General features: G+C 41.0%; 1 protein-coding gene across 2 annotated transcripts in view; it reads right to left on the reverse strand.

Annotated features, from left to right (window-relative positions):
- The window catches only part of Vps54 (VPS54 subunit of GARP complex), a 91,353-nt gene that overhangs the window by 5,762 nt on the left and 72,123 nt on the right, over nt 1-13,468 (reverse strand). For both annotated transcript variants that reach the window (XM_059275378.1, XM_059275377.1), the window contains exons 18-21: nt 8,717-8,804; nt 8,081-8,202; nt 7,888-7,968; nt 712-819 (exon numbers count right to left, since the gene is read on the reverse strand). In XM_059275378.1, the coding sequence (XP_059131361.1) occupies nt 712-819; nt 7,888-7,968; nt 8,081-8,202; nt 8,717-8,804 (399 nt within the window). The remainder of the gene's footprint in view (nt 1-711; nt 820-7,887; nt 7,969-8,080; nt 8,203-8,716; nt 8,805-13,468) is intronic.

A 13,468-nucleotide genomic window follows, 5' to 3' on the forward strand; every position in this document is an offset into this window, starting at 1 on the left:
GGTTACACACTCGTTTAGACTCTAACACGACACCATTCTACAACTGGGCTTGAATGACAGCATCTAGTTTAAGGGAATTAAATTAGAGAATAAAAATGAGGAAGGGATCAAATTCTGGACTTGTGGTTTGGGGCAGAGAAAAGGGCACAGGGACATACACATCCCAAAAAGTAAATGTGTAACACTTCTGGGGGACACAGTTAGGGACAGGGGCGCAGCAGGAAGGGAGAGAACTCTTATTCCCTCGCTATCCTTTGTCATAGCTGAGAGATATCCCTGCCCTTTTCACTACAGATCACTCATGTCTGTCTAATAAGTGTTAATGATTTACTTATGTATATGCTAATCTTATTCACTCCATCGCTAATTTCTTTCACCTGATCTGTACTACAATCTCAATTTATAACATTAGGGTTTACTGATAGATGCCAACTCTGATTTTCACACTAACAATGTAAAGAGTGATAGTAGTAGAAGTTTTGACCTCTAACAATGGGTGAATAGAAGATCTATGTTTAGTTTTCAACTGCCAAAACAAAAGACATTTTGAAATTAAAACCTTTCATCCATGCCTCACTAATCAATATAGCAACCTAAAAAAAATGACAGCAAACATGAAGCGAACTTAACTGAATCAAAAACATGTACAAATTCTCCTACTGGTATGGATAAAATGTTCAAATAACAAAGGTTTCCAGAGTTACTACTCACCTGTGTTTGTTCCTCGGGAAGAAGATCAAATATAGCTTCATGCATTTTTGTCATTTGCTTACAAATATTCCTGAAACAAGGGGAAGGGACAGGAGCTTTCACCTCGTACTGGCAAGGGAAAAAGAATGAGAATTAGTCTTTTGGACTATGTAGTGTCTCCGACATTCCCTGAGTTGAGTTTTATTTGTTTTTTGGTTTTGTTTTGGTTTTTTTTTTTTGGTTTTTCGAGACAGGGTTTCTCTGTGTAGCTTTGTGCCTTTCCTGGAACTCACTCCATAGACCAGGCTGGCCTCGAACTCACAGAGATCCGCCTGCCTCTGCCTCCCGAGTGCTGGGATTAAAGGCATGCGCCACCACCGCCCAGCCCTGAGCTGAGTTTTCTGTGCCTCCATACATTTAACTCTGGCATAGGGCTCAGGTCTTCAGCTGAGGTTTGTACTACCTATACAAATCTTGAAAAACTTTTAGTCAGTATCTTCATCCACTTTATGGGAGATAAACAGCTCAGTAGCTAAGACCATAGGCTGCTTCCAACCTTAAAACTGTTTGGGTTTAAACTGAAGCTCCTTGGATTCCTATCTAGTTCATATAAACAGAATCATATAACATGACTTTTGAGGCTGGCTTCTTTACTTAATTCTTTCCTGGCTTCTTCTTGTTATGACATGCAACTGTACTTCATCCCTTTGATGGCTTGAATATGTTCCACTATGAGCAGACGACATTCTCTCCACCACTGGTCAGATGATGGAAATTGGAGCTGTTATGAATTAGGCCGTTATGAACATCTGTGTAAAGGTTTTGATGTGGATATTACTTTTGCTCTCTTGGACATGTATCTAGCAAAAGTCTGGGTCATCTGAACTCCATGTTTAACTAATCAGGAAATATGAAACTATGTTCCCAAGTGGCTGCCCCATTTCATAACACCACTGGCAAGATCTGGTGACTGGGCTCTCTGCCTCCTCAACGAACTTCATTACTGTTTCCGGAGTTCTGATGTTGTTTTCAAACTATCCTAGTGGTAGAAGAGATTCAGACACAGGAAGACAGACGTAGGCGTTGGGGTGATGGATTCAAGGCGAAGAACGCCATGGACTCAGCAAACACCACACACTAGAGAAAGGTGCCTTTAGAGAGAGTCTGGCCTATGGTCCTGCTGCAAGCCACAGGAAAATGTAATGGAATTCAGCTACTATCACAAAGGCTACTACTTGGAAAAGTCAAGGATTTCTCCAAAGGTCAAGCCATGGCTTAAGAAGTCTTGATGATATTTTAGCTTTTGTATGTGTGTGTATGTACATATATACAGCTGGTTCCTAAAATGATTTTTTTGTGTGCTTCCAAGAACTCCTAACAGTGTATTTATCTAAAATTCCTATCAAGCATCCAAGGCCATACGAAACAACACCTGTCTCCTAGGTCAGGCAGATTGCTTTATTTCTTGAGCAATTTAGGGTGAGACCCTCCTTTCTTATACAGCCTTACTAATACACCCCTAACTTCTTACCTAACCACTTCTAGGAATGTAGACTGAGCACATAGATCCCCTTTTTGATATACTAACAGGTCATTAGCACTCAGTTGACCTCCTCTTTTACCACTCCCATTTTGGGTTGTAAAAGAAAGCCTGGTGGTCACTGCCTGAGGGAAATTCTTGCCTACCTTTATGACCCTGTAGAATTCAAGCCTGGTGACTTTGCTAGGCCAAAGGATTGCTATTGTTTGGGTTTATAACTGGATTCCAGAGAGACTTAGAAAGAACTGAGAGAATAAGGAGACGGAGAAGAGAAAAGAGAATGGAAGAACTAGATGGGTAAGAACTTGAGAGTAATAAACTGAGATGGGGAAGAACTAGATTGAAAGGTGAGAAGAGAGGACTAGAGGAACGAATGGAAGATGAGGAAGAGCCAGATGGGGAAGAACACGATGAGGAAGAACAAGATAGAAAGGAGATGAGAGAGGAGCTAAGATGGGAAAGAACTAGATGGATGAGAACCTAGATGGGGCAGAACTAAGATGAGAGAATTAAGATAGAACTTAGAGGGGACAGCAGATTAATGTAGGGAGAAATCAGGCAAGAAAGGAGCTAGGCATGAGAGCAGAATAGAAGCCGTGTAGAGAGAGAACTGACTCAGAAGAATAGAGTGTATGGACTAAGGAATTCTGTGTACATAGACTCATTTCTTTTCATCAAAGATTAATTATCAGCTGGTTGTAGATTCTTTCTGGACCCTGGGAGGGGACTATCGAGGGGCTGGACCCCCTTAGTCCCTGATATGATCCCTGAACTGAGGATTCTTGTTAAGCCACCCCATTTATAGTCATTTGTTTGGTCACCCCTGAAATGGCCAATCTGTCCCCCTAAACCCTTCTTCATCTTGCTTTCCCTAATGGTAGCATGCTTTCCATCTCACCTTCACTGTCTCAGCGTTCAGTCCCTCAACTTGACCCAATATTAATTCACCACCACCCAAGAGACCTTCTCTTACTCTTAGCATTCTTCTGAAATTTCTCTTTGGAAAAAAAGAATCACTGAAACACACTCACTTCCAAACAGTAACTTTCCTGGCTCCCTTGCTCCTGGCTCTGCGGCATCTCACATCACCCACTACAGACCCTCTACTGCACTAGGTCCTCCTAGTTTTCCCTCTTGGTTGTCCTCTTCTTCAGTCTTCAACAAGCAAGGCTTCTTCATCGTAAGTCCCACAACTGCCCCTTTTCTAAGAAATTATTTTTATTAGCATACAAAGAAGGTTTTAGGTTGCATCCATCAATTCCAAAAGCATTATGCTGGACAAAAGGAGCCTGGCACAACAGGCTATAACTCCATATGAAGGACCTTCTGGGAAAAGCAAAACTAAAGTGTCCAAGAGAAGGTTTATTAATAATTTTTTTTATATCTTGAATGTGGACATTTCATTACTTATATGAGTTTTAAGATACCAAATTGTGTATACTTAGAGTGAATTTTATTGAATATAAATTAAACCTCAATAAACCTGATTTAAACTGATTTCTAACAATGGAGAATATTCCAGTATGTCACCCATCCCTCTGTGTGTGCAACCCAGTGCATTAGCAAACTTCAGCTTTCACTTAAGTTACTACTAACAGCAGCAGAATCTTGGCAGCGGACATTTACTAAAACTTGCTACAGTCAAACAGTGAAAACAAAACGTGCACCAGGTGCACTTAGATATGTGTTATCTCCCTAAGTCTCACTCTACCCTTGAGATCATTTCTACTACTCCCATCTAAAGGTGGAGACTGAGGTTTAAGTCAACAATTCACTGAAGGTTCTTCACTGGCTAGTCTGTAGCAAACATGAGACTTAATTTGAGTCTGCCTGTCTAACTCTGACACAGAATTGGTTTCTTATGATTTTCAACATGTTTTCTCAGGTTAAAGACTTTTGCATGTTAATTTCATTGCCCTAATCTCACCTGTCTTTAAAAGCAAACTTTATAAGCATGCACCAGCTGGAATGCTTTCCCAGCCCCCCCCCCCCCCGCAACCGTGTCTTCCACAGCAGTAAGAGCTCCAACACACGGAATCTCTGCCTTACTCATAATGTTGCTGAAGCTAGTGTACGTTTCCCCACTAGATCTCTGCTGCTTGAGGACCAGATGGAAGACTGACCCACTCTGCTGCCCTGTTACCCAGCACAATGGTTTGCATGGATGAGTGAGTAAAAGAGTAAGATACTAATGAGTCTAGCTGTCAGTATGACTGGAGATAGACTCATTCAGTACAAGAAATGGCACCCTGGCCGGGCGGCGGTGGCACACACCTTTAATCCCAGCATTCGGGAAGCAGAGCCAGGCGGATCTCTGTGAGTTCGAGGCCAGCCTGGTCTACAGAGTGAGATCTAGGACAGGCACCAAAACTACACGGAGAAACCCTGTCTCGAAAAAACAAACAAACAAAAAACAAACAAACAAACAAACAAAAGAAATGGTACCCTTATTAGTTTCTTAAAATAGCCTAAATTATATTATTGTGGCATGCAATCTCAAAAGTTCAGACAAGAAAATGAAAAGCTAAGCACTAAAAGGCAAACCCAAACAAATCCTGTCTCCTATTTTGGTATGAATTAAAAAAAAAAGATCCCGCCTGGAGAGATGGCTCAGTGGTTAAGAGCACCGACTGCTCTTCCAGAGGTCCTGAGTTCAATTCCCAGCAACCACATGGTGGCTGACAACCACTGGTGCCCTCTTCTGGCCTGCAAGGACACATTGCAGGCAGAATACTGTATACATAATAAATAAAATAAATCTTAAAAAAAAAAAAAAAAAAAAAAAAAAAAAAAAAAAAGATCAAACTTCTGGGCAACCCATGAAAGCAAGTCAGACTTGTTAACCTGGGACTGCAGCCTGTCAGTCCGGTCAGTGCGCAGTCACCACGAGAGGAGCACATACCTCTGCTCTAAGATCTGGCCTCACTCTCTAGGGCAGGAATACTAAAGCAACACAGCAAAAATGTGGAGGGGATGCTCTAGTTTATTAAAACAAAACAAAAATCTTCAGAGACACAATCAGCAAATGTAATGAATGAATCACACTTACAGAGAAGTTTCTGTCCAAACAAATCCTAGTAAAGGTATGCTGAGTCGATTGGGGAAGTCCCAGACACGAGGACCCTGAAGTTATTGGTCACATCACTAGGTAGGAGACTGTTCCTTTAAGACTGTATTTGTGTGAGACAGTGGATGTACCAATGTCCATGTGTGACTGCAGGTGGAGGGAGGGTACCTGTGTTATATTCCTCAAGTGCCATCTACCTTATATTATGAGACAGCATTTCTCACTGGCTGGCCAGCAAACCACAGGCATTCACCTGACTCCACCTCCTCTGAGCAGGGGTCACAAGCGTTTGCCACCATGCGTCCCTCTTTAAAAAACAAACAGGAAACCTACAGGTTCTGTGTGCAAGGAAAGCACTTAACTGACATAGCTCCCTAGCCCTTCTTCTTGGTTAAAGAATATATGTACACACACACACACACACACACACACACACACACACACACACACCTTCACCTTAGTGCTGAAGGATAAAATAGCACCCTGCTTCAAATCTGTTTTAACCTCTTTTGATAAAAAGCAAATGTTGGTATCTGTTAAACACAGGTGATGAACATGAACATTTAAAAAGCTATCAGTAACTCTCTTCTGATGGCCAGAGTGTCAGGGTACCAGCATGGCACCCTGGGTAGAGCTGTCATCCCTGGCCTCATCTCCCTCACTCCCCCAGGCCACTTGGAAGACAAGTATCAAGTGTGCAAAATTTGAACACGCTATTGCACGCACTCTTCTCTAAATTGAGGAATATGATTTGCTATGCAGCTGTGAGCCAGACCACTGAAGGGTCCTAAGAGATGATAATATTTTCCTGGGAAAAAAATGTTAAAATTTTTTTTTTTAATTTTTATTTTGCAATACAATTAAGTTCTACATATCAGCCACAGATTCCCTTGTTCTCCCCCCTCCCGTCCCCCTCACCTTCCCCCTAGCCCGCCCCCCATTCCCATCTCCTCCAGGGCAAAGCCTTCCCCGCAGACTGAGATCAACCTGGTAGACTCAGTCCAGGTAGGTCCAGTCCCCTCCTCCCAGGCCGAGCCAAGGGACCCTGCATAGGCCCCAGGTTTCAAACAGCCGACTCATGCAATGAGCACAGGACCCGGTCCCACTGCCTGGATGCCTCCCAAACAGATCAGGCCAATCAACTGTCTCACCCACTCAGAGGGCCTGATCCAGTTGGTGACCCCTCAGCCATTGGTTCATATTTCATGTGTTTCCGTTTGTTTGGCTATTTGTCTCTGTGCTTTATCCGACCTTGGTCTCAACAATTCTCTCTCATATAAACCCTCCTCATTCTCGCTAATTGGACTCCCAGAGATCCACCTGGGGCCTAGTCATGGATCTCTGCATCCAGATCCCTCAGTAGTTGGATGAGGTTTCTAGCACGACAATTAGGGTGTTTGGCCATCCCATCACCAGAGTAGGTCAGTTCGGACTGTCTCTCGACCATTGCCAGCAGTCTGTTGTGGGGGTATCTTTGTGGATTTCTGTGGGCCTCTCTAGCACTTTGTTTCTTCCTATTCTCATGTGGTCTTCATTTACCATGGTCTCCTATTCCTTGTTCTCCCTCTCTGTTGTTGATCCAGCTGGGATCTCCCACTCACCCAAGCTCTCTTTCCCTCGAACCTCGCCCTTCACTACCCCCACTCATGTCCAGGCTGTTCATGTAGATCTCATTCCATTTCTCTGTCATTGGGCGATCCCTGTGTCTTTCTTGGGGTCCTGTTTTCCAGGTAGCCTGCCTGGTGATGTGAGTAGCAGTCCAGTCATCCTTGTTCCACATCTAGTATCCTGTTATGAGTGAGTACATACCATGTTTGTCTTTCTGAGTCTGGGATACCTCACTCAGGATGATTTTTTCTAGATCCATCCATTTGTCTGCAAACCTCATGATGTCATTGTTTTTCTCTGCTGAGTAGTATTCCATTGTGTATATGTACCACATTTTGTTTATCCATTCTTCAGTTGAAGGGCATCTAGGTTGTTTCCATGTTCTGGCTATTACAAACAATGCTGATATGAACATAGCTGAACAAGTGCTCTTGTGGTGTGGTTGAGCATTCCTTGGGTATATGCCCAAGAGTGGTATAGCTGGATCTTGGGGGAGATGGATTCCCAATTTTCTAAGAAATCGCCATATTGATTTCCAAAGTGGTTGTACAAGCTTGCATTCCCACCAGCAGTGGAGGAGAGTTCCCCTAGCTCCACATCCTCTCCAGCATAAGGTGTCTTCAGTGTTTTTGATCTTAGCCATTCTGACAGGCGTAAGGTGGTATCTCAGAGTTGTTTTGATTTGCATTTCCCTGATGATTAGGGATGTTGAGCAATTCCTTAAATGTCTTTCAGCCATTTGAGTTTCCTCTGTTGAGAATTCTCTGTTTAGTTCTATAGCCCAAGAAATTAGACATCAAAATGCCCAACAGTCCAATTAAGAAATGGGCTATAAAACGTTAAAATTTTGACCAATTGGTAAATACCTTGTAAACACTTAGATTCTCTTACCATGTCCTTATATATCTAGAATTCTCTACAAAATGGAAAGTCACAATGCCTTAGGCTTATGCAAATCTTAATCATTTGTAAGAATCATTACCTTTGATAACAGCTTATCAAATAGGCTGTCCATTATCGCCACAAGCTTAGCTGATATTTCAGCTATATGGTCATGGTAATCCTGTAATTAGAAATAATACTGTATTTTAAAGTTTCCTTAGACGTATTTCCAAAATACTTAACAATTAAAGAATACATTTGTGAAACTCCAGTAGAAAACGGGCGAAGAGTACCTTGGTGATGTGATCAAAATGCCTAAGCATGCTCCATTGCTTAGGGGGTAGTCGGGCTTCAAAGTGAGCCCGGATCACAGGGATGTAGTGCACGATTAACTGCAGACACCGTGAAGAAAGCGCTGACGTGGAGGAGCAGACACACAGTGGAGAACAAAGACATTAGTTGATTTGACCTGTTATCGAATTAAGTAAGAGCTTTCACACTAGTTTTATACAAATTCCAGCTTATTTCACAGATGAAAAGCGCCATGGCAGAAGGCAGCATATTTCATTTTGCACAAGAAAACGATTTGGCAATGAGCATGCTGCTTTCCACTGCACCACAAGCGGCCTCAGGACAGTGGCACAGCTGATCCTTCCCTCAAAGTATTTTTTAATGCATATTTCCTGAAACACTTTACATACGCTGTAACAGTTCCCAAAGTGACACATCTTCCATACAACTTAGAACAGTGGAAACTCCCTGAAACACACACATGCCACCACCACCACCACCACATAAAAGGCTAATGTGGCACCTGCCACTTTTACAGGCTCTTATCTGAGCCACACAAATATGAGGCATAAAAACATAATACAAAAGTGACATCATTCTAACAATTCAGTGTGGGAATTAAATGAAAGAATTCATACCCAAATTTTTTGTAGTAATCGTTTTCAGTCCAACAACTTGCAATGCACCAGCTCCAAGAACTAACTGGCAACTTCTTGAATTGAAGTACTACCAAAGGAAGAAGGAAAATCATTCTGAGCAGTTCACTGAAGTGCTAACTGCCCCCAGACACAATACACTCCTCCTCTGCTCACCCTCTCATTACAGACCATGGATTTAGGCTGTAGTTGGATTTTTTAAATTTAATTTAATTTTTTAGTAAGAGACAGGTCTCACTCTATGGTGCACACTGACCTGAATTCACTACACAATCCAGGCTGGCAATTCTCCTGCCTCAGCCTCCCAAGTGCTGAGATTAGAGAAATGATTCATTACAATGGCTTGATGAATTTTCTGTTAAAAGCAGTTATAATTATTTATGCATTAATGAAAAGGGGGGCAGACAGGTATACTCAATATTGACTTCTGGCAGGAAAAAACCTGAGAAATCTATATTTTATGTGTGTGAGTATTTTGCCTGCAGTTATGTATGTGCACCATGTGCATGCCTGGGATCTACAGAGGTCAGAAGGAGGCAATTAACCCTCTAGAACAACAAGTGGTTTAAGCACTGAGCTATCTCCCTAGCTCCAGCTTCAGTCCCTCCCAGCAAAGTCCTTTATTTTTCTGCATGTGTATTCACATATGTATGGTGCCTCCAGGCCCATCCTGTTTTTATGTGAGTGCTGGGGCCTCCCAACACTCTGGTCCTCATACTTATACAGCAAAGGGTTTTCTCCACTGAGATCACTAGTGGAACACTCCTGGGAACGCCTTCAGACCCCTAGCCTATCTCCATTCCTAAGTGTCAGCACCCAATACCCAGAAAGGCATCTTACCTGGAACCCTCAGTGGCCACACCTATCAGGTCCACTGAAAATTTTCTACCAGACAACACACAGCCACCACACTCTCCTAAAATCCAAAAAGGAAACAGAAACCAAGAAACAAAACACCTACCCAACAAAGACAAGAGCAGACATCAGCACCTAGTCCTATAACCAACCTGCTCTCAAATGCCTAGATGCCAGTGTGAAAACACAGTCACCAACAAATAAGCAGAAGAATTCTGTCTCCACCAGAGCTCAGAAACCCTCCCAAAGCTGGCTCTGAATATTCCAACACAGCCGAAGCAAAAGGAAAAGACCTTAAAACAACCTATATGGACACAGATAGAGGTTCTTAAAGATGAAATGAAATGACTTCCCTTAAGGAAATCAAGGAAAACATGAACAGTGGAAGGAGATGAATAAAATGGTTCAAGACCTGAAAATGGAAATAGAATCAAAAAAGAAAACCCAAACTGAGGGAATTCTGGAAATAAAAAATTTAGGAATTTGAACAGGAACTATGGAAGAGAAAATAAAATCTCAGGCACTGAGAAGGAATGGATACATCAGTCAAAGGCAATGTTCTATCTAAAACATTCCTGGCACAAAACATCCAGGAAATTTGAGACCCTCTGAAGAGACTAAATCTAACAATAATAGAAACAGAAGAAGGACAAGTAATCCAGCTCAAAGGCCAAAGAGATATTTTCAACAAAATCATAAAAGAAAATTTCCTTAACCTAAAGAAGAAGATGCCTATAAAAATACAAGAGGCATACAGAACAGCAAATAGAATGGACCAGAAAAGAAAGCCCTTGGGCACATAATAACTGGAGCATTAAATGTACAGAACAAAACAAGAATAGTAAAAGCTACAAGGGACAGACACTGAGTAACATATAAAGACAGACTACTAGAATTACACTGACTTCTCAATGGAGACTCTAAAAGTCAGAAGGGACTGGACAGATGTGCTGCGGACTCTAAGAGAACACAGATGCCAGCCCAGATGACTATACTTAGCAAAATTTCAATCACCACAGAGAGAGAAAATAAGATAGGCCATGATAAAGTCAAATTTAAGCTATATTTATCTACAAATCCAGTCCTTCAGAAAGTGCTAGAAAGAAAATTCCAACCTAAAGAGGTAAACTACAACCATAAAAACACAGGGAATAAATCATCTCAGAGTGGTAAAATCAAAAGAAGGGAAACACACACACACCACCACCACCATCAACAACAACAAACTAACAGGAATTAATCATTGGTCATTGATCTCTCTTAATAGCAACAGACTCAGTTCCCCAATAAAAAGACAAAGACTAACAGACTCGATGTGAAAACAGGAACCGTCCTTCTGCTGCATCCAAGAAACAGAACTCAACAGCAAAGATAGATATTACCTCAGGATAAAGGGTTGGAAAAAAATACTCCAAGCAAACAGACTTAAGAAGCAAGCTGGTGTAAGCATTCTAATATCTAACAAATTAGACTTTAAACCAAAATTAAACAGAAGAAATAGGGAAGGACACCATATACTCATCAAAGGAAGACTGTGGTGATATTATGTTCCCCAAAATATTGTACACCCTAATAAACTTACCTGGGGTCAGAGAACAGAACAGCCACTAGATATAGAGGCTAGAAAATGGTGGCACACACGCCTTTAATCCTATCACTTGGGAGGCAGAGATCCATCCGGATCTCTGTGAGTTTAAAGCCACACTGGAAACAGCCAGGCATAGTGACTCACGCCTTAAATCCCAGGAAGTGATGGCAGAAAGGTATATAAGGCATGAAAACCAGGAGCTAAGCTGGTTAAGCTTTTAGGCTTTGAGCAGCACAGTTCAGCTGAGATCCATTTGGATGAGGACTCAGAGGCTTCCAGTCTGAGGAAACAGGGATCAGCTAAGGAACTGGTGAGGTGAGGTGGCTGTGGCTTGTTCTGCTTCTCTGATCTTCCAGCATTCACCCCAATAATTGGCCTCAGGTTTGATTTTATTAATAAGACCTGTTAAGATTCCTGCTACAGAAAACTCCACCAAGAGAACATTTCAATTCTTAACATCTATGCTCCAAACACAGAGGCACCCAAGTTCATAAAAGAAACACTACTATGCTTAAATCACATGCTGACCCTCACACACTGAGAGTGGGAGACTTCAATACCCAACTCTCACCAACAGACAGGTCATCCAGACAGAAACTAAACAGAGAAATAATGAAACTAACAGATGTTATAAGCCAAATGGACCTAACAGATATCTACAGGACATTTCACCCAAACATAAAAAAATACACTTTGTTCTCGGCATCTCATGGAACATTCTCTAAAACTGACCACATACTCAGTCACAAAGGAAGTCTCAACAGGTACAAGAAAACTGAAATAATTCCCTGCATCCTAACAGGCCACCATAGATTAAAGCCAGATATCAACAACAGAAACAAGAAAAAGCTTACAAACTCATAGAAACTGAACAACTCTCTATTGAATGAAAAACGAGTCAGGATAGAAATTAAAGACTTTCTATAATTGAATGAAAATAAATATACAGCATACCCAAACTAATGAGACATAATAAAAGCAGTTCTAAGAAGCAAGTTCATAGCACTAAGTGCCTTCATAAAGAAATTGGAAATCTCAGATGAGCAACTTAACTGCACACCTCAAAGCTCTAGAACAAAAGAAGCAAACACACACAAAAGGAGTAGACCGCGAGAAATAATCAAACTCAGGGCTGAAATCAATAAAACAGAAATAAAGAAAACAATACAAGGAATCAACGTAACAAGAAATTGGTTCTTGGAGAAAAATCAGTAAGACTAACAAACCCTTATACAAGGTAACTAAAAGGCAGAGAGAGAAGACCCAAATTAACAGAATCAGAAATGAAAAGGGGGCATAACAGACACTGAGGAAATCCAGAGAATCATAAATCCAATATTCCATCAATTTGAAAATATAAAAGAAATGGATAATAGTCTTGATACATACCACCTACCAAAGTTACATCAAGATCAGATAAGCAGTTTAAATAGACCTATAACACCCAGTGAAATAGAAGCAGTCATTAAAAAGTCACCAAACAAAAAAAAAAAAAAAAAAAAAAAAGCCCAGGTTTTAGCTAAAAGATGGTTTTAGCACAAATTCCACCAGACTTTCAAAAAAAATTAATGCCAATACTCATCAAATTATTTCAAAAAGTTGAAGCAGAAGGAACATTGCCCAATTCATAAAATCAAGGCCACAATTAACCTGATACCTAAACATAAAGACTCAATAAAGAAAGAATTACAGACCAATTCCCCTTATGAACACAGACATAAAAATTCTCAATAAAATACTTCCAAACCGAATGCAAGAACAAATAAAAAAGATCATCTACCATGATCAAGTAGGCTTCATCTCAGAGATATAGGGATGGTTCTATAAAAATCAATAAATATAATCCATCATATAAACAAATTTAAAGACAAAACCCACATGATCATCTCATTAGAGGCAAAAAAGGCCTTTAACAAAATCTAACACCCCAGGGACACAAGGGATACACCTAAACATAATAAAGGTAGTTTACAGCAAGCCCACAGTCAACATTAACTCAAATGGAGAGAAACTCAAAGCAATTCCACTAAAATCAGAAACAAGATAAGCTGTCCACTCTCTATATACCTATTCAATACGGTCCTTGAAGTCTTAGCTAGAACAGTAAGAGAACTGAAGGTGATTAAGGGGATACAAATTGGAGAGGTAGATGTCAAAGTATCTTTATTTGCAGATGACAGGACAGTATACATATGGGCCCTAAAAATTCTATCAGGGAACTCCTATAGCTGATAATACTTGCAGCAAAGTAGCTGAATACAAAATTAAGTCACAAAAATCAGTAGCTCTCC

This window comes from Peromyscus eremicus, chromosome 10 (assembly GCF_949786415.1).
Source record: "Peromyscus eremicus chromosome 10, PerEre_H2_v1, whole genome shotgun sequence".
Taxonomy (NCBI): Eukaryota; Metazoa; Chordata; class Mammalia; order Rodentia; family Cricetidae; genus Peromyscus; species Peromyscus eremicus.